The sequence below is a fragment of the Brienomyrus brachyistius genome, chromosome 23 (genome assembly GCF_023856365.1).
Source record: "Brienomyrus brachyistius isolate T26 chromosome 23, BBRACH_0.4, whole genome shotgun sequence".
Lineage (NCBI taxonomy): Eukaryota > Metazoa > Chordata > Actinopteri > Osteoglossiformes > Mormyridae > Brienomyrus > Brienomyrus brachyistius.
This window is the reverse complement of record NC_064555.1, coordinates 19,594,917-19,622,258: the sequence shown is the minus strand read 5'-3', so window position 1 is coordinate 19,622,258 and position 27,342 is coordinate 19,594,917. Positions and strand designations below refer to the sequence as shown.

The following is a 27,342-nucleotide window of genomic DNA, read 5'->3' as shown; positions in this document are numbered from 1 at the left end:
CTCACGGCTGCATCTCTCTGCCTGCCTGGGAACTGGGCCGGTATTTTTAGAATTCCCATCCATTTCCAGATTTTCAAAATATCTCAATCAGCAACCAAACTAGAGTGAAATGTGTCTGTGCTTGATTGTTCTCTGATTTGATCCTCCAAGCCTGGTGTCTTACATTACACCAGTAGAAAGTGCTTTTTCCCAAGACAACCTTGGGAGCATAAATGAAAGCCAAATTTAATTTTAAAACATTGTCCAAGGAAGGCTTTGTGTGTAACAGGGTGTGGTATAATGCATACTTTGGCCTCTGGAGATGCCTGCAAACTTCATGCACAGCTATTTATGTCAAATACATTCATTGCGTGCCAGCAGTTACCGAAAATTAATTAATTTGTTTTATTTAACAGGTGTGACACCATGGTCTCAGTCATTTTTTTGGATCTTTCAAGCTCTGCTTAAAATTCCATAGTCATTTAAGAAAATTCCTTGTTAGAAAACTATACAGCCTTCTCACACATGAAGAAGGAAAAAACCATCACCACAATTACCCATAGAACCTACCAGTAACATGACCGGTCAATGCCACCCCATCAGAGTATCACTACATGTCAGGTTTATACAGCACCAATGTGCTGGTCAGTACAGAACTCCTGCACTTAACAGCCAATGGCTGCCCTGCAGGCATCATGGGTCCTGACTCCTGTCATTAGAGATGTTCCTGCAGAGTTGTGGCCATGGTCATTACCTTTATACTTCTCCCGGACATTCTCATAAGCCTGAACGTAGTCCTGCTCCTCAGTGCGACCTGCCTGCTTGGCTGGATTGTATAAGGCCATGTGTGCCTCCTCGTCTCCTGTCTGGCCGGATCCGCTTTTCCCCACTGACTGCGGCAGCCTTCTCAGCCCGCTCTGCTTCTCGGAGTGTAGTGCTCTCTGCCTCCCGTTCAGCTAGCTCCCTCTCGGTGCACCCTCCCGAAAGCACTGCCTTTCATTCCACACCATCAGTGCTGCCTCCGCAGCCAGAGACACACCAGCATAGCAGCTGGCCCCACCTCTTAAAGGCATAGGCGCCGCATGCCACGGGCAACACACACATACACCGAAATACACACAACGGTCTTGCACAGTGTCTCGGGGCTGCAGGGCTTCTGGCAAACAGTAACAAAATAAATCATCTCCTTGCAAATCGAAACGCCAGGCACAGTATTTGATTTTTCTGCGGGTTTGGGTGTGTATCACAGATTAACAGATAACACAAAGTAGGAGCCGTTCGACGAACCAGGATGAATTTACGTTAGTGGCAGCGGGTTTTCCTTACAATCATTAAAAAAAAAACTATCACAACTTTTTTTTTTTTTTAATCTACTGCAAATTTAAACAGTAAAATAAAAAGCATACATTGAAAATAATATGGACAACTCGGACATCTCAAAAAACTCTACTTGATATTTGATTTTTATCTATGGGAATGTAACTTATTTAAAACTAAGACATGTTATTTAACTAAGCCTTTTTCATTACACCAGTCCACTGCAGGATTACTTACAAATCTGAAGTCAAGAAGATATAGTCCCACCCCCCACCCCCCCACCCACCCCCCAGTATTCCACTGGTATTTACTACCAGTTTCTATGGCGACCACATTTGGATAAACAGTGTAGAAGATTAACTCGGTTTGACGAAAACATAAGGCACCAGACCTTGCTAAACCTCCGTATGTACGCGTATATATAAGGAAGGAGGTCGCTGTGATGCTGATGGTGGTAGCCCACTGGCAGACCTCAGCCGCTCTCTTAGTGGCATAGCCAGTTGTCTCTTTCCCACAATCCTGCTCATTCCTTCTCTATTGACCTCTTCATGGACCCCTGCGGGTAACCAAAACACAGTAAGGCCCAGACAGTCTGTGACTGGATCTAGATTGTCAGTGCAGATAAGGAGGTCGAGGACATAGCCCGGGTCAGCTGGGTGCAAAGTTAAAATACAGATCAATCCATCCAAGAGCAGAAGAAGCACAGAATAGTTCATCGATATACAAAAAACCCAAAAGGCCATTAGGTAATTACTAATGAAGCTGTTTTAATTCATTTTTGCTCTATCATAATTGCACTTACTTCACTACGTTGGTCTGTATCCCAAGTGTGAGCAAACTTAACAAATACTAAGAACTATACTAAGAACACCTCTAATTATGCATATTTCAATGTTAATAAACGTGATCCCTCTGCAATCTATGCACATGTTGACCCCTAAAAAAAATATTTGTCCTGTCCTGTTAAACAGGAAAGTTAAGTGACAGAAGCTTATTTTTTTCTATTTTTAGTGATCTCACTAATATCTGTATTGCTTTCAGCACGTAGATCTTCTAATTGTTATCTTAAGGATAGCTCTAATGAGAGGTTAAGACTAATGAACAATAGTTATAAATCCTTCTGGTAAAAAGCCGAGCCGGAAACCACAAGGTACTTTTTGAGAAATAAAAAGGCCAGCGACTGGGAGGAGGGATGCAGTTTCAGACTTTCCTTTTCACTCAGGCAGCGGTGCAGCCTTCAAGTCAAATGTCAACTGCAGTATTTCTGGGTTCGACCACCTTAGCGGGGAAAATTCCACCAAGAAATGAAGTCATTTAATGGGAAACAAACCAGCCACGTGCAATTTTATCAAACTCTTTTGTTTCCAATAAAAATCACTTTCCAGGGTTACAAAGGTTTAGTCCACAGCTTCCCACAAGTCATTGGTGCTACTAAATGAAGGCGATACAAGCTTCAAAAGTTTGTGAAATTCTCCTTTAAATGAAAATCCACCACCCAAAACTAAAATCATCCTCAGATCCGAAGGCTTCAACGTCAACTGGTCACCCTCGCCACGACACAGAAGTTCAGCTCTTGAAACATTCCAGAGATCAATTTTGTTCTTCTGTAGTTAACTCACTGTGAGCCAGAAAGTTCAGGGGACAATGTAGGGAATAACTAGGACAGGGTGATAACTGATTACAGCAAGTGCTAAAATGATCTTTAGTTGATTCACTTTGATAAGCACAGATTCTCTCGTCTTTACCTTCAGTAGCAGCCACCTCTGACAATTAAACGTTTAATTGTAGCTGGTAGCTGCCTGTATGGCTGCTTGCGTTGCTATGACACACAGCCTGGGGCTCAGTCTGGCTTCCTCTCGAGCCAGCCTGCACTCTGGCAACTTGTCAGGCTTTTTTTAATCAGATCCTCATTTGCAAATCCTCCCATTCCTGAATGGCAAACTAGGCAGGCAAAACGAGAAATACACCGATTATCTACCAGACAGCAAGAAGCAATCAAATCGTAATAAAGTCTTTTTCCTGAACACAGGACTAGTTTGCAGGAGATGCATGTGTAAGTTCTATACCAATTTACGCTTTGCTCAACCCTACAAGGCCGATCAAACATTGAAACAATCACGTGACTCCCCACAGGAATGACTGAAGGAAGTACAGCTCAAACATATGGGAAAATTATCAGCAATATGTCCAAAGCCCTGGATGATTCCGGTTTTCGCAAGTCATATGAAAAATGCATTCACCTCCTTCTAAAATGAAACAAAAGAGCTATACTCTGAAAGTTTAACACTATCATTTTAAATGTGGGTCTAAAAATTACTGAAACACTGAAACAATACTGTAACACTTATTTGGTTACCGTCGTGATCAATGATTGATTAAGTCTCCCATTTATGACTAATTAAAGTAATTAGAGAGTTACAGTAGCCCCCCCCCCCAAACATAGTTTGGTGAACTGGCACTTATAAACTGCCCACTGTGACTGCATGCAAACGCGACTCCTGCGATGGTCTGGCATCCCCTGGCATATAGACACCACCCTCCCACATGACCTTGTACACGATCCATGGTATAATAAACGTAGCATGTGGCATCTTGAAAAGCCACGGAAATGATCTCTAGCTGTTGTCCTGTGTGAAGCCAGGATGAGGTTGGTGTGAAAATATGAAAACTTGCCATATTGGGTTTCAAAAATCTGGACCTGATCCGACCCCAGCTGGAGTTCAGTCTCACAGCCACAGCTATTGCCGGGAGGCCTCCAGTCATCGCATCCAGAGACGCCCACCCCCCCCCCCCCCCCCGTGAAGGTGCCTTCATGTCCACCCCAGCAAAATGACCTTCCAGCACACTGTGGAGAAGCCTCAGGATCTGAACGACTGCATTGCTGGCAACATGCCTCTTCAGCAAAGCCTTGGAATGAGGGGGTGGGGGTGTACGTCCCGAAGATAACACCAACTCACCTTCCCGATCAGAAACCTCTCAGTCTCCTCCCTGGCGTCTCTAACTTCAAATGCCCCCCTCTCCCCTTTCAGCTGTGAATCTCCCACGGCTCCCAAACAGCATTCAAAGCACAAACGACCATCACTCCTAAATGTAAAAATATATATTTGTTACCTAAACGCGGCCTGTAATATAAGAGCAGTAGGAGAGCGCAGGTCACGCACATAAAATAGCTGCCGAAAGGTAAAATCAAATAAACTGTCATTATAACAAAAAGCTGTGGCTAGGATGGTGTTCAGCAGAACATTATACAATCAGACAAAACAGATTTACAGCCCAGACTCCAGTGACTGTGCCCCTCCCACCCTGCATGTTAATTAATATCCAGCATCATCTCACTATGGGAAAACTGAGAGAAAGAGAACCTGACAGCGCACAGAGAGGGAGTTCTGGAATAGAACCAGCCCGAAACATTCCTGCCAGCCTGATCGTGATACCGGTGTCAGAGTACATTCTTTAGTGTTACTTCAGTTTCGCTAACTTAAGAAAGGTATATAATGTTCTTAGAAATATTACTGCACTCCAAATACAATTAGCTAGTGTCACTTCAACACAGTAAAAAAGTCAGTCATAAATAATCTGGAAAAATACAATAAAGTATTATAACAACTGTAAATATGTAACTGTACTGTAAATATGAGTTTGCGTTTAAGGTGTTAGAGGCCTTATATGAACGGAAAGACAATAATTAATTATTCATACTGTTTTGCTAAATGACCCCTTGTGGGGGCTGTGAGTACTGCATGTGCGCTAATAGGAACCAGACTGTGAACTCAGCACTTCAGAAAACTGCCGAAACTACTGATGTCGCTGCTAACATTAAACAGAACTCCCCCACGTTTTAGCCTGAAGACGAGTCCTCATATTGTTGCACAATTACACTGCTTTTGCTTCCAATTGCACCATTTCCCCAGATATACATGCTGTAGCATGTTAATAACTTCTCAAAAATGACAAATTACTTTCCTCTGGAGCCACGTTTTTCAAAGTTCTTATTTACCCACAAAAGGTCATTAAAAACAGTTTGAGACTGAGATCTATAAAAATAATGGTTCTATTCCAAGACCAGAATAAATAATTCATTGGGTCTCATAATGTGCTCAGCAGACGATGACAGAGAGTAGATATATTGCTGTCATTATTCTGCTACAGCGCTTGCTGATGTTAAAAGATGCTGATGATAGGAAAGAGACATTTTAAAAAACAAAAAGTGCGATGTTTTTGCAAGCAGAATCTGGATCGCACTTCTCAAACAAAATCTCAGTAACATCTCCTTTGTGGATTTGGATGCCGCTCAACGCTAGATAAACGTTTAAAAAGTTTCACTGGGGTAAAATTAGTGTAACAGCATGGTTTCCTCACTCGCTGACTCATCATGGCTTGTGGGGTAGTTGACAGTCATTTCCACTACTAATTTAACACAGTGTGTCTGTGGCATTACTGGAGGATTAACAAATAAGCCCAGTGCGCTGAGGAACCTCCCCCATGCAGAGTGCGCCACTCTTCATACACATTCCCACTTGCCATTCAACATCTTTTAAACTGAGCTAGTGGTTGTTTATTTGTCCAGACCACCCAATAAGCACCAACCCTCTCATTCAGAAAAGTGGGCATGGTAGGTTACATCATGTCTTTATACATGCCTGTCATGCCTTCTTCTGGTGGGGGGTCAAACCTGCACCATTCCCATGTGTAAGTCATCAAAGCATATCAAGCCACACCTTCGAAGGAATGGTCTGGAACCATTCCCCCCCACACCCCCCAACGTGGCTCTACATAGGTCAGGTCACCTCATAGGAGTGGTGGGGGGTAATGGCCTGGGTCAAAGGTCACCATACATTTTCCATGACACAATTTTTCCTTTCTTAATAGCGCAGAAAGCCCAATGCAATATGTGAGACCTGGAGGTCACCAGTTCACCATTATCCTACCTCTCTCCATGTGGAGCTGCAGTTTATCTTATTAGAACACAGAGTGTCACAATGTACAGTGACATCAAGTTAAAACTGCCTTTTTCTGTGGCCTGCAGGATGGCTTTAGCAGTAATTAGCATCATTTCACCCAGACCACTGCAGTGTGTTCAATCTAAGACTGCAGCTATACTCATTACATTTGTTTTGACTGCACACAGTACATTCTCCCTGCCGCTATACATGCCAGGAAGCTGTGCCAAGTCGCAACCAAACACCATCCTCGGCATGCTCCTTCGAGAGTAACATTACTGGGGAGTAACTGCATGGCATCACAACGACCCTCCTTGCTTATGAGAGATGCAGAATGCACAACAAAACCGTTTGCGTCACCTCTGTGTGGGCGACTGGATGATGGACGAGGACAATTATCATCATCAAACCTTGCATGCTACATTTCTTCCAAGCTCATTGTAAACAACACAGAACCTGAAAAGGACTGTGATGGAACAAAAACTGAAGCATGTTTACAGACAAACCAGCGGCTCATAACTACAGTGTCTGAGAGACACCAGCTTCCCGCTTTTTGGCAAAGACTTTCTGAATTTCTCACTGTGCCAGGGTACTTTTTTAAAAACCACGAAACCCGTCAGATTATGGTGATCCAGAGTCACCCCAAAGAACACCGCTGTACCGCAAGCCAGCCTAATGCACGATATTGACAAAGAGTCACACAATTGATTCAGCTTGGGGTCAGATCTGGCTTTAGTACCTCTGCCTAACCATGTGTCTCTGAACTGTGGGGTAAATCAAACAGTGTCAAGGAAAAGCCACACAAACGTTCGCACCTGAATATGAGGTGTGACAAAATGATGTCTAAATGCCTTTAAGGTGCAAGAGCATCGGGAGAGGTTTCAGGGGGAATGGTGGGAAACAGGGAGCATCCCTGACTGCTGGCTTACGTCATCCGCAGCCCACATAAATGACAGAAAATAAAGCAGCAGATCCCATGCCTTGTGATTTTTACACCAACAGGGTCCTCTTCAATCACAGGCAGAAACATTATATGTGTAGCTCTGTCCCAGCAGTATGAGTTACAGGTTCATCATGTACATCACTGATTTTACCCAGTGATTGCTGTTCATCTCTAATGATACTGGTGTCTGACATTATACTAATATCAGTGCCACCAAAGCAAGGCAATTCAAGAGATTACATTTGCATTTATTACCTGAAATCATATGACTGCGTCTGAATGTTTGTCAATGCGAAATAACTGTTCATGCGATGCCCATAAAAAGACTAAAGGAAATTTTAGTCCAGCAGCAGATTCAATAATAAATGTTAATTCTTTAGGTAGCAATTAGATATCCGTTATGAATAATTAAAATCAGTGATTAGAAGGGCAATGTGCTCCATGACCTGAACACTCATTACATAACATTGCTGTGCTAATGAGATTACCGGTGACAACTATACTACACAGCAAAATACATAGCCAGGAGGAAAAGAACTTGCTAATGCTAATTTTTAAAAGCTACACAACATGGTAGATGTATGTAGCCATCCAGATTTCCAGAACGTGGAAACATACCTTCCAACAACTTGAAATATAATGCCAATCATCATAAACCAGAACTGCCACCAGCGTTTTCCCAAACAGAATTCCGAGGTGCTCTGCTTGTTCCACGCAAAGCTCTCCGCTGAGATCTACACAGTCTGAGCTTGAGAGAGAAACAGAGGCCCTTATAACCAGTTATTCTCATTCATTCTCACCTGCAAGTTCTAGTCTACAGTTCAGCAATATGTGAACCTGTGTCATCTCAGAGTAATGACTGATGAGACAGACCTAGTCTGTTTTGGGATTTGTGGCTCTCGTAGGAAATCTGGTGGTACTTACAGAAATATTATAATCGAACATTAAAACATTTAGAGCCTAAAATGTTCTAGAGTCAGTGCAACTCGTGGCTCATGATTTACCCTCCAGATGACTGCGGCACCCTGCTAACCACCAGCTACAATCAGAAAACATAAGCCACATGTTAACCACCAGCTACAGTCAGAAAATATAAGCCACATGCTAACCACCAGCTACAATCAGAAAACATAAGCCACATGTTAACCACCAGCTACAGTCAGAAAATATAAGCCACATGCTAACCACCAGCTACAATCAGAAAACATAAGCCACATGCTAACCACCAGCTACAATCAGAAAACATAAGCCACATGCTAACCACCAGCTACAATCAGAAAACATAAGCCACATGCTAACCACCAGCTACAATCAGAAAACATAAGCCACATGCTAACCACCAGCTACAATCAGAAAACATAAGCCACAGGCTAACCACCAGCTACAATCAGAAAACATAAGCCACATGTTAACCACCAGCTACAGTCAGGAAACATAAGCCACATGTTAACCACCAGCTACAATCAGAAAACATAAGCCACATGCTAACCACCAGCTACAGTCAGAAAACATAAGCCACATGCTAACTACCAGCTACAATCAGAAAATATAAGCCACATGCTAACCACCAGTTACAGTTAGAAAACAAGCCACATGCTAACCACCAGTTACAATCAGAAAACATAAGCCACATGTTAACCACCAGCTACAGTCAGAAAATATAAGCCACATGCTAACCACCAGCTACAATCAGAAAACATAAGCCACATGTTAACCACCAGCTACAGTCAGAAAATATAAGCCACATGCTAACCACCAGCTACACTCAGGAAACATAAGCCATATGCTAACCACCAGCTACAGTCAGAAAATATAAGCCACATGCTAACCACCAGTTACAGTTAGAAAACAAGCCACATGCTAACCACCAGTTACAATCAGAAAACATAAGCCACATGTTAACCACCAGCTACAGTCAGGAAACATAAGCCACATGCTAACCACCAGTTACAGTTAGAAAACAAGCCACATGCTAACCACCAGTTACAATCAGAAAACATAAGCCACATGTTAACCACCAGCTACAGTCAGGAAACATAAGCCACATGCTGACCACCAGCTACAGTCAGAAAACATAAGCCACATGCTAACCACCAACTACACTCAGTAAAAATAAACAGTATGTTAAAAACCACCTACAGGCAGGGCTCAATGCACTGAGTATCATGGCACATCACTCCCATCACCATCATTAAAATTACCTGTCTCACAGTGGTTCTTCAATGGGCTTGCACCAGACCAGGCCATTGTTCATTCCCTATCATTAGGTCACTACAGTTGACCTTGCTGTTTCAGGGATGCTTTGACACAGACATCTGGCCATAGAAATCTGGCCCTTGTCAAGGTCACTTAGGTCTTTAGTCCTGCCCATACCTTCTGCATTCAACATATCAGCTACAAATACCTAATGTTACCTTACCATCTAAAATATCCCATATCTTCACATGCACCACTTTTATGAAACGGTCAGCATTATTCGCTTCACAAGAAAACTATCATAATGTTTTGCCTCACCATATAATACACACACGCACCCTCACTTACAGTCAGTGAACGTAAGTCATAGGCTAAACTATCGTAAAATATTCTCATAGCAGTCTCTGAAGCTCAGACTGTAAAGACGTCATAGAAAGGTAGGTAAATACCTACATACAGATGCACATCTGGCTGGGGCATGTGTGTCTATGTGCATTGCTGTGTTGTGGCCTTACCTGCTATACGAACGACAGCCCGCTCTGCCGGGTCCAGCACGTCGCCTGAGGTGGACTTGGAGCGCTTGACCCTGTGGTGCTTAGCTAGGTTCCAGGGGAGGGTGTCCCCGGCATTTGGGGAACCCCCCCGCTCGCCAGGGCCCAGCTCCGCCACCTGCTGGCCATTCTTCCTATCCTTCACCTCTGACATGGTCTGCTGCAGAAACAATGAAGGGATGTGGAGTTTAGCAGGGGTTAAGTACAACACTGGAGTAGGATATCAGATCCTGGTAGGGCTCGCCTCGGTACGCACTGCCATTTAGTCAAAGGCAATAAAAGAAAATTATTAATACGTCTTCCTCAAGTATGTTTTCAGTTCCTAAAAATGTCACAATTTTTTTTTGAGATAAGACATAACAATAATGTGCTGTTAGGCTCCACCCCTTTTCGCCAAGCCTGTACTGGATAGGGTGCTTGCTCACTATGTGTGTGCTGTCAATATGTAAGATCTTACTAGCACAAACAATAATACTCAGTAATGCTGCAAACGATTGTGGGTTGAGTTATTGCTTTGTTACCTCAAGTGTGGAGTGGCAGGTGGAACCATATAATCGAGAATTAATGAGAATATCGTTCATAGGGCATTACACTATACATCAGATATATTTCTTGAAAATCTGGAATTTACAGAATGGTTTTTGGAGTGCTAAATTCCTCCTTTGTCCTAACTGGCAGATAAAGCATATTCATTTTTTGTAAAACAAGCGATCAGCTGTTTCTGAGAGCAGACTGACGTCAGGGAACTCAAAGCCACAGGCTGTTCATCAATCCTACAAGAAAAAGGGCCTTCATGCCTGAGGAGCTCTCAGTTTTATTAGGAAAAACATGCAGCCTAGTCCCAAGGCTAACCGAGGCCTCAGATGAACAGAGACTGTGGGAGCAGAGGCGTCCCAGTGACACAGCGAGCTGCTGACCTCCTCATTACCGCCGTGCTGCGCCTGGCCAGAGCCCATGTCAGACAGTGAAGCAGTTGGGAGTGAAGCCACACAACCAGCTAGCAGCCCTGCGGGTGCATCTCAGCTGTACTGCCTGCGTCTTTGGGGGCTTTAAGGGTCTCTGTACTGCATCGTCTGTTACACTTTAATATGCAAAAATCTGACATCACATGAGGAACACATTAGATGAGGTTAGGAGAAGGCTACACTGTAAACTTCAGCTGTCTTCTGCAGAGCCCAGACACATCAGAATGGAAAACAGGTTATTCTTCGGCATAAAACCCGATTGGTTTTTTTCAGCCAATGAGAAATGCTTATTATTCAGGCTTATCTAAATATCGCATCAATTAAATAATTCCTATAATGCAGTAAATTTATTGCAGAGAAGAGCAAAGTACACATCTTAGCCCAGTTTATAAATACTGATTTCTAAAATTGCGTTACATGAAAATATTCTCTATCTGTTTCTTTCATAACAGTGTCTGATCTCCATTGTGTGATCTTAATTTTTTTTTCGACATATAATATTTTTTGAAATAGACTTGTTTGGTAAATTGTTGATTTTTTTCTTTAATCTGACCTTTAGTTAATTTACAAAAAATGTGGATACATATTCTTGATACAGTAATGTAGGCTCACACGTTAACGCTTAGCCAGATCAGCTGACTGAAAACAATGGTAAAAAATATCCATCCATCCATCCATCCATTTTCCAAACCGCTATGGTAAAAAATAACGTGTGTCAATTCTTAAAATGCACCCAAAATCAACGGGAAAAAAATTAAAGCCATTCATTTCTAAAAGCATTTCCTTTTGTACAGTATATGTAGCACGTTGTCGTTAAAAGTTGAGGATTGGGGGCAGGAGTGAGAGGTAAGGGTCCGCACGTATTCTTGATAGAGCAACACAGGCTCGCTCACCAGAGCCAAGCAAGATCAACTGACTGAAAACAATGGAAAAACAGAACTCTTAGCTGGTGTTTGTTAAAATGCGCCCAAAACCAACAACAAAAATACAAATATTAACTTTTAAAAGCATTCGCTTATGTAAATGTTTTTGACAGGAGTTGAGGAGAGAGAGGTAGGCTAGGTGTGCATGTGTAGAGCAGGTACCAGGTAACCTATTGGTGGTACACCATTACCAGGTAATGGTAAACAGCTTCAGAGATCAGCTGACGAAAAACGATGGAACTTCGGTGGTTGCGATCCCACTCTTGGAACGAAACTGGTTCCTTTCTTGGGGGCTTGATGTACGACGTTATTTTTTTCCAGATTCACCTTATTATTTGCTCAATACGTTTAAACAACGAAAAAACGGCACAGATTAAAAATGCTGAGTGTGAAAATTAATACTATTAATACTAATCGAAAGTCTGCCCTCTGGCCGATAACATTAGTTGTGAGCTTTTCAGTGCAAAGCTAAATGATCCTTATTCACTTTATTGGGAAGTTGTCCAAATAAGCTGAAAGTGAAGACTATTATAGTTGCGTGTCCAAGCAACCTGACAAAGCTAGAGAGAGCATGCTTTCTTGAAACAGTACTCAGACAAAAGGAAGCCATCAATATTGGCACATTGAAACAGACACTGGCTGTCCTCCAGTTCTAATGTCATTTGGTGAAGAAACAAATGATGTGTACTCCATGAAGTACTCTCAGTTGGCTGATCATTCTTAGGTTGTTAACTTAAACCCCAACAGAACCTGGATACCTGATGAAGCTAGACCGATATGACTAAATGTGACATTCCCTAAGTATTAGAGGTGCACCAATCCAATATTCAGGATCTAATACTTACTTACTTTCGTTTTTGGCAGTCTGTAAAAAGACAGCCCCTTTCTTCTTAAATCGATTTGTACAATCAATCGCACATCAGCTTGTTCCTATTACAGACGTGTTTTTTGCAAAATTCAAGCTGAGCACTAATCCTGCGTCTATTTGCCCCTCAGTGGGTGTGAGCACAGTGATTTCCACCTGCTGTGACGTCATGTGCATACCCTCTGCAGCAGAAGCAGAGGAGAACGTCAGATAAGAGGCTGGTGAAATGGGGCTTGCATGCTAGCAAACCAACAAACATGTCTGCAGTCTAGAAGTATTTTACGCTTGAAACAACAACTACAGGTATGAGCACATCGATTTGCAATTTTTGTAAAAACAAAGCTTTGAGAGGTGGAAGTAGCGAACGCTAGTGGAAAATCCTAGTAAACAAAGTGCATGCAATTGTGCGAGACAAAGTGAGTAATATGAAAAAAAGCAACCAATAATTTGAGTGTGCTTTGCACACTACTCCCTACAGCTTGTGATCCACGAGGGGCTGCTATCACCCCAAAGTGCAAGTGATGCTGTTGCAGTGGGAGAAAAATTGTGGGTCATTCTAAGCATTCGCCACTTGCACGTGCTCTTTTGGAAGATATTGAAATTGAACTGCAAATGCTACAAAAATGCTTGAAACAAGATGTACAAGTTTGGTGGAACAGTACGTTGTGTATGTTTCTAGTAGCCGAATTAATGATTTTTTGGCATACAAAAATTTCATTTGTATTTACTAGTTTAAAAAGAGCTCTGGTATTGGATCGGTACTCATATCGGTCAATACCCTCTGTTCAAGTATTGGGATTGTATAGGCACTGAAAGAGTGGGACTAGGATTCATAGGAACCAGCTTACACAAGAAGAACACTGACCGACTCCTATCAGCAGAAGATGACTGCTGATGATATATGTTACCAGCACAAAGGAACACAACTGGACTGGGTCACCACTGGGACCACTACAAATAATAGTTTGAAGGATCATACACTCAGCCATAGTAAGAAGCATGCAGACTCGACGTAATGCCTATGTCCACATTCAGGGATTCCCACAAGGAACATATGTCCGCCCCTGTTGTCTTCATGGGTATGCACACCATCTGAGCCATCCCTTAACCTTCACGACTGGGCACAGGTCCCCCGGATCAGCAGAGAAGCTGAGGGCCAACAGGACGACAAGACCTTGGCTTGTGATCCTCAAGATCCAATATGAACAGAAGCCAGTTCTGTCTATTCCGCCTCAAGACAAATTAAGAACTGGATAGCTGAAAAAGTAAACAAAGGTCAGCCTTGTCAGCAAATAATTACACATCATCCCAATTCACACATCTCTGTGTAACCCTTTAGGAAAGCCATGTAATATATTACATATATGAATTAATTATACAAATGCTGCGGCTGCTTTCAGTTTCATCACTATATCTACATTCATCTCTATAGTTACGTTATGGTATACAGTAAGCAGTCCCACAACATTAAGATGAAAACAAACACGACAGGACCTGATGGAAAACGGAGTGCACAGGCATACTGCTAAACCGTGTGATTTAACTACCTCCATTTCAGCACATTCCCCTTCCAAGGAAGTGCCATTTTATTCCGACAAGCATTCAATTACCTAAATCTAGCCCCAAGGTGATAGAGTAACAGCCACAATGGTGTGAAGATAATATTACATCCAACATGCAGTTTCTTAAAAGAGGTGATTAACAATGGCACGTGCACAAAGCTGGCTGAATGGATAAAAACAGACATCACAAAGAGAAAGACAATTAACTGAACAAATATCTTTCAGAAGAATGTACCTTGGTCAAAAATGTATATAGAATTAGTTGGTGTAAATAAATGCTGACATAACAGAGAGAGCCCCGTTACTGTACCCAATAAAAGTATTATGAATGTATAAATGACAGTAAATGATCAGATAACAAAACTACAGCAAGCAGTTCATTCTAACACATTAGACTGTCAATAAACTTTAATATAAGGAAGTATTCCTAACAACAGCATGGCCACCTACTGTTAACTTACCAGAGATGTCAGAAGTAAATTATTAAAGGAAGAGGATGTCGGTACATTATTGCAATTATTTCCAATTTTCTTGGCTCGACGGCCTTCTGCATTTGCTATATTTGCTGTTAACCGATTTAACCGTCTTACTCTGTCTAATTCAAAACTCATCCTTCCTCTACAAATATAGCCAAGTGGCTAAATATAAAGGCTCTGATGGGTTGCCACTAATGGTTGAAACATATCACATGCACAGATGTTCAGACAGGAAAGGTCAGCCACTCCTCTGCTGGACACGCTCACAATGCACCAAACAAACAACAACAACATGGCAAAGGAAAAGCTATTCTAACAGCAATCCACCAGTTCAAATGCATCAGCAAATTAAAGAGTTCCTCAAATCCTCAAATCAAGTCTGGTAACTCTGACTGCTTCTTAAAAGGATACTCAAAAGGTGTAATGACACCCTGCGCCACCTACAGGAATGTCACAGTCATTGTGATGACTAAGGTCAGGAAAGTGCTTCTGCTGTCCCTGAGAGAGAACTGAGAGGCTGAGAAGGTGCTTCTGCCCCCAGGCCATCAGACTACTTAACACTAATCGACAGTAGTAATTAAACTTCCCTACTCATGCACCAAGCACTTTATTGGAGCTAAGTTTCACATATCTGGTTTTCTTTCTCTTATTACCAGCATAACTTTACTGTGCCTTATTTTTTTTTTACATTTATTATACTGTAACTTTGTCTTACTGCTTTCAGTATTCTTATGTCAGAGTTGATCATCTCTTATTTCACTGCAGGTTACTTGAACTGTGCACCTTGCATGTGACAAATAAAACCACTGAATCCTTGATGCAGTTGCCAGTCTTTGGCCGCAGAGCTGCTTCTCTCAGAGATCACCCTCAGCAAGCAGGGGTGTGCCCCAGGACACAGTGCACCCTCCATCAGAAATCACCCTCAGCAGGGGGGTGCCCAGGACATGACGATGGTTCAGCAGTGTGTCATACATACGGCATGGCACTGCTGTGGTGAAGAGTGATGGACGCACACATGCTACATTCCCAGGTGCTACACATGGTCACATAATCTCTGGAATTCCAATCCAAAAACATTTCATTAACTTTTAAGTCCACTGGGTGATGTACTAATTAAGAGGTGGCCACTGTCTTCAATCCAACGCATTACTCAGTGACAGTTACTGTATGGTGCATATTCTATAAAACACTCAGAAAAGTACCCCCCCCCCCCCCCCCCAAGTATGCATATTTAAATCCAGCAAAACACTGATCTAAATCTAAATATGAAATTTAATTTGCAATATCCTTGCAGTAATATTTCTATATAATTATTGCATTGTATGTTTCAGAGCTGAATTGCAATGATTGCTGTACCTGAAAGAAAAATGATCATTAGCGTTTTCCTTTTAAATTGACAGAGTACATATCAGTGCAGACAAATGTTTTGGCAGAATTAAAGATTATTCCAAACATGTAATACGCGATGACAGGGTGTTGATTTGGTCTGGTCATTTTGAGTGCGTAAGAACATTTTCATTACAGCATTAATCTTCCAATCGCATACCATTGCTCACAGAGTTAATAACTCTACCGCCTCTGTATTAGTCTGCAGCTATCGTCTGCAGCTATATATAGTCCAAGGCTGGAACACTGCAGCATAAGAGGCTGAAAAACGGGATTCGTTCTTGGTGCATCAGCAAATCATTATACTTATCGAAACGCTGTCGTCTCACTTAAACACCCCGCTGTATTTTTCCTGGCATAAGATGCGGAGGAGAGATAAATAAGTGAAAGATGCAGCGAAAAGCATGACATAACAGTTTGAAATCACTGACCGATCGTGGGTCCAGCCGCTCCCCCAAAAAGCTGCCAAAGGGCTACGAACGACGCTGTCAGACGCACCTGACAGCGCGGTTTACGTGTACGACTCGGCCGATGGAGGTGCACCGGCAAAACTTGGCGAGCCCCAGCGGGCGCCTGTGTTTATAAGGTTAAGCGGCCACTCCTATTTGGGAGGCAGGCTTTGGGAGATGACCCGAAATGCGGATCCCGCAGTCCTGTGCTAGAGAGCGTGTGCGTATGTATGTATCACACACAATACGCGTCCTCGATCTGCATTACAAAGCATGCGATTCATGGTCTAACGTCATGCAACCACTGATATATGACGTCGAATGCAGTTATTTTGGATTCAGATGTTGAATTGCATTTCAGCTGCTGTGCATTGCACGCCGAAAATCCAAGCGCATATTAATGTTTTTTATACTATCAACAAAAGCCGGGCAGTAAATATAAGAATCCATGTTTCAGTGACGTTACTGGAATACATTGGCTGAAATAAGCAGACGCTGCATTAACAGTCTCTTCCTCTATTGGATCTCTTCTGATGCCTGCATCCTAATCGAAAACGAATATCCTCATGTTAAAATGTAGTCCCGTTATAAGTTAATACTTATACGCTAATTTGTTTGAGATGCAATTTCAAACACAAGTACCCTTATCAATATTTTCCCCTTTTACATTTCCCCTTTATCATTACATTTCTAATGTATACTGTAGTCACGGAAGTGTTTTTTTTTCTTAAACTACGAACGTCACACTGCTTCACGTCACAGCCACGTGAAGTATTCCTACGATCCTGCTTAAATGCTGCAAAAAAGTCACCCAGCATCCCCTTCAACATCGTTCTTAAAAAACCATCACTACTACTCTGCATTCCCTTTAAATATAATTTATTGGCTGACGCATATATTCAGCAACAAAATTGTTTAATGCATAATTTGGAATAAGTTTCAGAACACTGACATGATGCTTCATCCGGGGAGCTACAGTACACCACCCAGTAAGTAGTGCAGACAACTGCAACGCTCAGGACTCAGGAGTCCCCTACAAACCTCGTACAGCTCCCTGCCCCTTCAGACCAAGGCTACAAGTCAGGGCAGAACTCAGAATGATCTAAGGCACCTCAGCTCCTCTACAGCACACATGCCATAGGGAATAGCAGAAGACAGGCTGCTGTAGTTAGCAAAAAAACTAAGAAAAAGTGCACACAGTTAGCAAGCAAGAGCAGAATAGGAGCTACACCACAAAACACCTTATGCAGTCCTATTCTACGCTAGAAAAAAAGTCACATTTAATGATGGATGATTTAAAACACAATACTGCAGCTCTGTGTATGGACGGTCTTCAGCCAGTGACAATCCCGTTGAATCAAACTGCTTATGTAACACCTTAGCCTCTTTGAAGTGCCTGCTTGACTGATGCTTTGTTTTTGAGCCACTCTGGTTTGCTGCCCATGTCCAGACACTGGGCTCAATAAGAGGGCTGTCCTCCCGCCCCCCCAGAGCCACTCAGGAGCAGCTCTCCGTGGCATTCATCCGTGTTGTGAGCTCCAGCTGCCCAGCACCAACAGCAGCCAACTGCGGGGAATGCTGGCCCGATGAGCTCGGCTTCCCGTCCGAGCCTGCTGAACTTCCCGTAAATCTAGTATGGACTCCCAGGACTCCTGCTGAATCGGAGATGGAAGGAGTCTTTGAAAATTATTTTGAAAAAAACTTTCCAAAAAGGTTTTCATAATATTGGCATTACTGAGTCCTCTGTTGTGCTTTGTTAGTATTTATGGTAAGTTACTTACAGGTGTAAATAATCTAGCTCAAAATCTTGGATTTCTGTTGTTTTATTTCACTAGTCGGCAGTTACACAATCGCTTAATTCTGATGGACACATTTCATCAAATGGTGACTGATACTTTATTTTAGTAAAATGTCTGAGGCAGTCATATCATGAGAGCTAAGATCTGGTGAGGGATTAACTGTCCTCTAGCCAGGGAAACTAAAGACAAACGGCAGGGATACTTCAGGATCTCAAGGCCGGAGGTGGCATGCAATATACATCTGTTAATACTTGATTACATAACAGAGGCAAACCCCTGATTTGATTTCATCCACCTTCTATATTTGTTTCCTCCCAGTCTGAGCTGCTCAGATCACACCAGACATCAAGAAAAGTCCACACTCCACCCAGTGGCATCACCAGTGATATTTTTAAACCCACTGTTATTAAACTGCCATTAAGGTCTTATTGGGGTCTCTTTGAGGGTCATTAAGTGCCATCAAAATCCATTAAGTAAGTCCAATACGAAAGCAAAATGCATGATTGAACAGCTTACCCAATGTAGTGACAGAATCAAGGAATCAGAGGGAACGAGGCAGAGAGGAAACTCATGGCATATCTTTGTGGGGACCGTCCATTAATTTCTGTGGGCAAAACCTTAATGCCAACTATGACCACCTTAACCCCTATCCAGCCCTAAACTTAACCATAAGTAACCAAACAAAATACAAGACTTTTGGCATTTTTAGTTTTTTGATTACAGTCAGAGATTTTTGTAAGACTGAGTTTCCCCTTGTGGTGACTGAAACAATGGTCCCCACAACATCATAATAACAGGTTTTTTATCAGGTTGTGGGGACATTTGCCCCCCACAATGTAATTCACTCATATCACAGAAACAGACACACACAGCTGAGAGCACAGGATGTGATGTCACTATGCCATCCAATAAAATTACTGCTGAATTTCAGCCATCACATTCTGTTCTATTTGTACTGCTGTTGCTTTACAGTCTGAGTGCTTAAAGCACCCAGTTATCGTTATGCAGATTGTTCCCGTTTCCTTTCCTGCAGGGATATGATTATCAGAACAGGGTAGCCCCTTAAGACTGGCTTTGAGAGTCAGCACTGTAGAGGTAGTACCTCACCTTGTGTTTGCCTGCTCTAACCGATGGTTCCAATATTTTCACTGGCTTTGGTACTTTTTTGCTCCGTTGCTTCATGGCAGCCAAAGGTTCTTCTTCCATAGACGGCACTGTGTCATGGGACAGCACAGGAACAGGTAGGCTGCCCTTTGGCTTTGGATTCTTCTTCTTCTGAAATCAAAGAACAGCATGAAAGAACCTCAACACATGCCTCTACCACAGCAATACTAATGCTGGACCTGCTATCAGCTCTCACTCTTACTCTCTATATATTACATACACAGCACATACACTATATTGCCAAAAGTATTCAGACAACCCCTCAAAATCATTGAATTCAGGTGTTCCAAACACTTCCATAGCCACAGGTGAATAAAATCAAGCAAATAGGCATGCAGACTGCTTCTACAAACATCTGCAAAAGAATGGGTCGCTCTCAGGAGCTCAGTGAATTCAAGCATGGTAGGATACCACTTGTGCCAAAAGTCCATCAACTGTTAGTGGTATTATAACAAAGTGGAAGTTATTGGGAACAACAGCGACTCAGCCACGAAGTGACAGGCCAAGTAAAATCACAGAGCGGGGACAACGCATGCTGAGGCACACAGTGTGCATACGTCGCCAACTGTCTGCAGAGTCAATAGCTACAGACCTCCAAACTTCGGGTGGCCATTAGATTAGCTCAAGAACAGTGCATAGGGAACTTCATGAAATGGGGCCGAGCAACTGGACTCTACAGCAGTGGAGATGTGTTGTCTGGAGTGATGAATCACGCTTCTCTGTCTGGCAATCTGATGGACAAGTCTGGGTTTGGTGGTTGCCAGGAGAATGGTACTTGCCTGACTGCATTGCGCCAAGTGTAAGGTTTGGTGGTGGGGGGGGATTATGGTGTGGGGTTGTTTTTCAGGGGTTGGAATTGGCCCCTTAGTTCCCATGAAAGGAACTCTTAATGCTGCAGGATTCAAAGACATTTTGAAAAATTGCATGCTCCCAGCTTTGTAGGAACAGTTTGGGGATGGACCCTTCCTGTTTCAACATGACTGCACACCAGTGCATAAAGCAAGGTCCATAATGACATGAATGAGCGAGTCTGGTGTGGAGGAACTTGACTGGCCTGTACAGAGCCCTGACCTCAAACCGATAGAACACCTTTGGGATGAATTAGAGCGGAGACTGTGAGCCAGGCCTTCTCATCCAAAATCACTGCCTGACCTCACAAATGTTCTCCTGCAAGAATGGTCAAAATTTCTCATAAACACACTCCTGAACCTTGTGGATTGTTATAAGCCGTTATACCTGCAAAGGGTGGGCCGACTCCATATTAAAGCCTATGTATTAAGAATGGGATGCCATTAAATTTCATGTGTGTGTAAAGGCAGGTGTCCCAATACTTTTGACAATGTAGTGTATATAAGGATAAGATTTCCTATTTTGTCAATTAACTGCATCTGAAGTTTAATAGCAACATCATATTACATAGTTCTGTACAGGTTGAGAAGAAATGCTTTCTTATCACCACTTAATATATTCTAGTCATTTTTTATCCATCTTTGTTCTGTACCCATCTATTCAGGGTCTCAGGAGGTCCAGAGCCTATCCTGGAGATTTTGGGCACAAAGCCGGACAAACCAGAATGGGGTGCCAACTCATCACATGGCACAAAGCAGGGAACAACCCAGAATGGGGTGCCAACTCATCACATGGCACAAAGCAGGGAACAACCCAGAATGGGGTGCCAACTCCTCACAGTGTACAAAGCAGGGAATAACCCAGGATGGGGTGCCAACTCATCACATGGCACAAAGCAGGGAACAACCCAGAATGGGGTGCCAACTCATCACAGTGTACAAAGCAGGGAATAACCCAGGATGGGGTGCCAACTCATCACATGGCACAAAGCAGGGAACAACCCAGAATGGGGTGCCAACTCCTCACAGTGTACAAAGCAGGGAATAACCCAGGATGGGGTGCCAACTCATCACATGGCACAAAGCAGGGAACAACCCAGAATGGGGTGCCAACTCATCACAGTGTACAAAGCAGGGAATAACCCAGAATGGGGTGCCAACTCATCACATGGCACAAAGCAGGGAACAACCCAGAATGGGGTGCCAACTTATCACAGTGTACAAAGCAGGGAACAACCCAGAATGGGGTGCCAACTCATCACAGTGTACAAAGCAGGGATCAACCCAGAATGGGGTGCCAACCCATCACATGGCACACTCACGCACCATTCGCACATGCACACCTACAGACAATTTGGTAGCACCAGTTCACATTAGCATGTTTTTGGCATGTTGGGGGAAACCAGAGTACACAGAGAAAACCCCAGCAATCACTGGGAGAACATACAAACTCCATACACATGGAGCCAGGGCAGAGACTCAAACCCTGGTCCCAGAGGTGTGACTGAACAATGCAGGTCAATGAACCACCCCATTAGTTTTTATATTTTTAATAAACCTTGTTGCTAACTTACTCTTAGCCATACTAATAACAATCACAATTTCTAATATTATCTATTAAGTTTGTTCTATACCCACACATAGTAAAGCATTAGGCCTATAAGTATAAAATCTAGATTGCAACGAGGATATATGGCCTCAAAGCCCAAGGTATGTATATGAATTTCAGTATGCAGCCCTGCTTTCATATAAGTAAATCAGGTAAGGTTTACACTAGGAATCCAGCTCTGAAATGCACCCAGTGTTCTCAGTGTTTTGTTCAGAGGGGAATATTACTCTACTTCCTCTTTGCCATGGACAGACAAAGAGTGTCCTTTGTGTCTTGTTCATCTTGTACCATCTCTTTGGGTCCCACTCCAGCACTTTATCAAACCCAGAATGCTGTCAGTGGGCCCCCAGTGCCACCCTACAGCAGACACGCAGATCAGGCCCATGTGCCCACACAGCTGCCAGCTGCACCTTCATTCCGAGATGGAGCATCGGCTGCAATTGCCCAGAATGTGGCGACATAGTGCAGCATGCGTGGGCAGTGTTGGTAGCTTACTAATGATCCAAATTCAGCTCATACAGACAGGGCCCTGATCCAAGCCTGGCTGGAGTTATACACCAAACACGTTGGATGGGGTGCAGGGCTTTCATCCCAGTAATTAGAAATATTGAGCTGTTCTGCTTCACATTGGCTCAGACAGAGGACTACAGTGATCCATACTGAAGTTGTCATTTATAGAGAAGATCCTTTGCAGCAGGGTGGTGCAGTGGTTAGCACCCACACCTCTGGGACCAGGGCTCGAGTCTCTGACGTATGTGGAGTTCGCATGTTCTCCCCGTGTTGTCATGGGGTTTCCACCGAGTTCTTAGGTTTCTCCCCACAGTCCAGAAACATGCTGAGGTGAACTGGAATGATAAAATTGCCCATAATTGCGAGTGTGCCCGGCGATGGGTTGGTGCCCCACCCTGGGTTGTTCCTGCCTTGAGCCCTTAATCCCCAGGATAGGCTCCAGACCCCCCGCAACCCTGAATAGGACAAGTAGTTATAGAAAACTGATGGATGGATCCTTTGCAGCTTCCATACATACAGCTGGTGCAGTTATCCTCCTATAACATATGAATACGGCCTATAAAGGTGCCATACTCTCATTAATTGCACTGCATACAACTTAGCTCAGGTTTCATTTAGCGGAGTATGAAATGCATGAGTACTGTGCATTACATGGGCCTCCAGCACCCATGTGGTACGTGGCATTAATGCAGCAATGGCCCCCACCAACCCACCATTATCTCCCGGAAAATCAAGATACTGTCAGCGAAATAAAAAATGTATGCTTAGATTATACTACTGAATTCCATGCATTATTACTCCTGTTAATATTACTACTACTACTGTTATGGATTCTGCATTTAAAGTTTAATAATTATCATTTTATCCCCTCGTTAATTATTTCACAGAATTATCGCAAAAGACAACTTTGACAAGCTGACTTGTGAACAGAGAGCATCCCATCAGCAGACTAAAGCTCCCCCGGAGGCTGTTACATGAATAACCTTTTGGATCAGAGAGGGACCAAGTTCATTTCACTGGAGATTGTGCTACTGTAGACTGAAAATATGGGTAATATACTATGTTTCATGTCATTCTTATAAAATAACTACCTGGCTTAGATGCTTCTTCTTTGACGATTTAGTAACTTCTGGAAAGGAAAAGAAAAAGGTAAATTAAGCATGATGCTAAATTATTTTGCCTCATATCCACTGTATGAAAGTACTATTGCTTACATCACAGGGGGAACCAACTGAATTCAGGCAAATGAAGCAGGGAGAGAAAGAGAGAAAATAATTACGTTTCAAAGCATCATCATAACATTGTAAAGAGAAGTGAAACAGGGATGCCTTACTCACTCAGAAGGGTCTTGTGGGAATTGACAATGCAGATATCAAACAGGTTTAACACTCAGCATTCACTTAAGGAGTGTCCAAGCAAATAAAATACAATAACTCACTTAAAGATTGTAAGGTCATACATAGTATGGTCCTACTATTCAGTAACATAGAGAGTGACACAGCCTGCCAAAGTCTACATGGAAACGTCCTTGGAGCGTAAAGCTCTAGGAAGATTATTCTGTGTGGTCATGAACTGGACCAGTTGGAAGCTGACCACAAATGCATCCCAATGAGTGAGAAGTACAGTGAGAGCGGAGAGCTCCATAGCATGGGGGTGGGGGGGGACGCGTGTGTGCATGATAACAGTCGCACGAAGGTCAAAGGTCAGCAGAAGAAATTCTCCTCTAGGCAGAGGTAGAGGACACACGTGAGTGAGGAAGAACGAGGGGAAAATTGATTTTGACTGTCAGGCTGAACTTTGCAATGTAAAACGATAAGGAGTTCATTAAAAAAAGGTTTTTACAAGTATCAAGCTTCTCTAGCAACTAATGATGGCATTCAGCATGCCTTGGCTGTCTCTGCAGAGCATATATGTACCTACACTATGCATCCATATGTGTTCATATCTCACCTAAGCCTTGCAGGAAAAAACGAATGATCCTATTTCTCGGTAATATTTACTGTATGTCTGCATCTGAGGTATATGGCACAGCCATCTCACATGCAAAGTCGTTTGTTTCTAGTGATCTGACAATGATCCTAAAAGTTCTTCTTCTAAGCTCTTGAAGCACATCTAGCCAACCACACCGGAGGAAGGAAAGAGGCAGTTTTGGGAAAATGGAAAAACGTTGCCTGGGAAACCCACACAAGCTTAAAATAAAACTTTTTCCGTAGGCAGATGCATTTCTTGAATAGATCGTCTCATGCATTAGGGATAAATTCTGTATGAGATCCCCTCCATGCCGCTGGAGAAACGAGAGATGAACGACGTACCTGTGAGTCGTCTATCCCAGAGGAATGCGGGCTCGTGCTTCCAGGCAGCACAGCAGAAGAACACAGCCCACACCAGGAGGGTGGCCAGTACGAGGACCAGCACCCAGAAGTAAGCTGCCGCTGGGTCCAAAAAGACCCAGTCAGTGCTGGGCACCATTATGACAGATCTGTCTGTCTCACTTTCGCTCCCTTGCTCTCTTTCTCATTAGTTTCTACTCGTGCTCTGTGTTTCTCTTTCCCTGGTCCTTCCTCTCTCTCAGGGTCCCGTAACAATCTGGCTGCTCTGCTTCAGCTGAGGAGGCAGCGTGAGCAGATGGGAGCCAGCTGAGCGCGACCCGGGCCTCTCTCAGCACACGTCAGCTCTGGCTGGCCGTGCCTCTCCCTCAGCGAGGAACGGGAGCCGGTAGCCACTCCCAGGGCACGATTCAGAGAATTGCACAGGCACTCTCTCGTCAAACAGGCGCTGCAGGATGTCCTGTAAATGTTTGAGAATTTGGGGGGTGGCCAAGGACTACAAAATAGCTCCGCGGGCCAGCCCACATCTCCAAGCAGGTATTAGGCGCACTAACTGGGTGGGTGGAATCTCCATTTGTGTAAATATGAAGGGTCTCATTTTTCTTATTGTATTGTTTATTATCGCTGTGCTTCCTCATTTTTCTCATTATTTGTATTATTACTGTTGTGTTTCTCCATGTTTTCATTATGTTTGTCTATTGGATTGGTTATGTGAACTTTAAATGATACATAAACATACATTTTCTAAAATGCATTCCTTTGCATATCGCATATTTCAGCATATTGAGTGTGCGTCTTCCGTTAAAATAATTTTTTTGATAAACAATGAGCTAAAGAAGTAATTGAGGGTTTTCTGCTTCGTTCTATCATCAGTGGTACCACACCAACCCTCCTTTAATCAGTCACTAAAAAGCTGAAAACAGGACACTGCCTGCAGAAGAAACAACCTAGACACACAGCAGCAGACGAAAGGACGGAAGCGCCGTCTGGATGGTGGTTTGCGGCGCTGTATTTAGTCACTTGTGACTCACTGGTGGTCACGGTCGCTCAGTGTTTCCATTTTCACCCAAAATCACCGGCTTCTTCAAACTGCCGTTTCACTCATTCCAGGACAACCAGCCTGTGACAAGCACGAAACCTGAACAACGCACATATATAAAACCTAACGTAGTAAATCTCACACCCTCAAACTTCATGAAGAAAAACTGCATTATAAATGGACGACGGAGTCACCAGCAATGGTGGGACTGCAGGGAGCCGGGGTAGCATCAGCACCCCAAAATCTGATAGGCTTTCCCCAGAGGTGCTCCCCTCTTCATTTTCATTTCATTTTCATTGGCTCACAGTGTTGTCATTCATCAAAGGCGGGACAACGATTTTCAAAAGTGTTCCCAGTAGGGACGTGAGATATTACATTATATGACTGGTTTTTCTTTCGATCCGATAATAAGTAATAACATGGTTGGTAAAAGCCGGGGGGTTTAGTATCGAGCAAAACGTTCTTAGTGCATTGGTTTAAACCAGTCCATTATTATATGAATTTTCTTTAAAGGCATAAAACTGCGTCCAAAAAGTTACTTGAAATTACTTGAAATTTTTGTAGTTCACTCTTAGTTAAAAACCTAATCGTCTTTTCATTGTATAATAATTGTGGTAGGCGAAGAGATCGACAGAGTGCCTTATATAAATGTTTGATTTAGTGCAAAGAAATTAGCGAAATATATTTTACTATAACTTTTCTGGATAAGCACACGAGGAACAAGACATAGCCATATAACTACTGTGCAATTAAAAAAACGTTTTTATTTTCACTTTGTAAAAAGAAGGCGGTGATGGCTGTAATTTTTCCTCTTCGGATACACCGCCCATTTTACTATTGTCTGTCCGTGCCCCTCCCCTGAAAGTACCTAAAGCTGTAAAATAAGTGTGAATTATAGTATGCCTATATATTCATTATTCCAGTGTTCATCCATAACGCCACCCAACTCAAAGGATACAAACTCTGACTCTTCACACTGTTTCACTTACATTAAGGTATTCTCCTTTTGTATTTACAAATCGTTTCTGCTTCATATATACTCTCTGTACTGAACTATACATTTTTTGATATATATTTATGTCCTATTACGTATACATTGGGGCTAGTGTACAACGGTTTATATTTGTCTCCCCAATAGCGATTTAATCATATTATTATGTAAATGCTGCCATCTAGTGGGCAACATTTTATATTGCCTCCTTGATATTGATTGTTCAATTTTAAAATAACACCATGCTGTTCCACCTGCATTAAGCTATGCACCTTCTATGTTAACAAAGCACGTGTCCGGCTCATGCATACTTCCTGCACTGAACAATACACTTTTTTGTTATATTCATTACATGGATAAACATATTGGGACACACCTCTTAATAACTGAACTTTGGTGTTTCAATCAGTCCCATTTCAAGTGTGGTACTTTCATAGGATGTCACCTTCTCAATAAGTCAATTCGTGATATTCCGCGGTCAACTATAAGTTGTATTATTGCAA

At 42.8% G+C, this 27,342-nt stretch overlaps 1 protein-coding gene across 7 annotated transcripts in view; it reads right to left on the bottom strand.

Annotated features, from left to right (window-relative positions):
• LOC125719088 (plectin-like) overlaps positions 1-25,101 on the bottom strand; it is a 130,314-nt gene extending 105,213 nt beyond the window's left edge. For 3 of the 7 annotated variants that reach the window (XM_048993558.1, XM_048993560.1, XM_048993561.1), the window contains exons 1-4: positions 24,795-25,101; positions 23,574-23,611; positions 19,459-19,626; positions 9,891-10,086 (exon numbers count right to left, since the gene is read on the bottom strand). In XM_048993558.1, the coding sequence (XP_048849515.1) occupies positions 9,891-10,086; positions 19,459-19,626; positions 23,574-23,611; positions 24,795-24,951 (559 nt within the window). In that variant the 5' untranslated portion in view covers positions 24,952-25,101. Of the gene's footprint in view, positions 1-733; positions 957-9,890; positions 10,087-16,534; positions 16,646-19,458; positions 19,627-23,573; positions 23,612-24,794 lie in introns of those variants that run through there. The other 4 variants (XM_048993569.1, XM_048993572.1, XM_048993559.1 and 1 more) reach the window with 3 other exon arrangements.
• Positions 25,102-27,342: the final 2,241 nt, after the last annotated feature.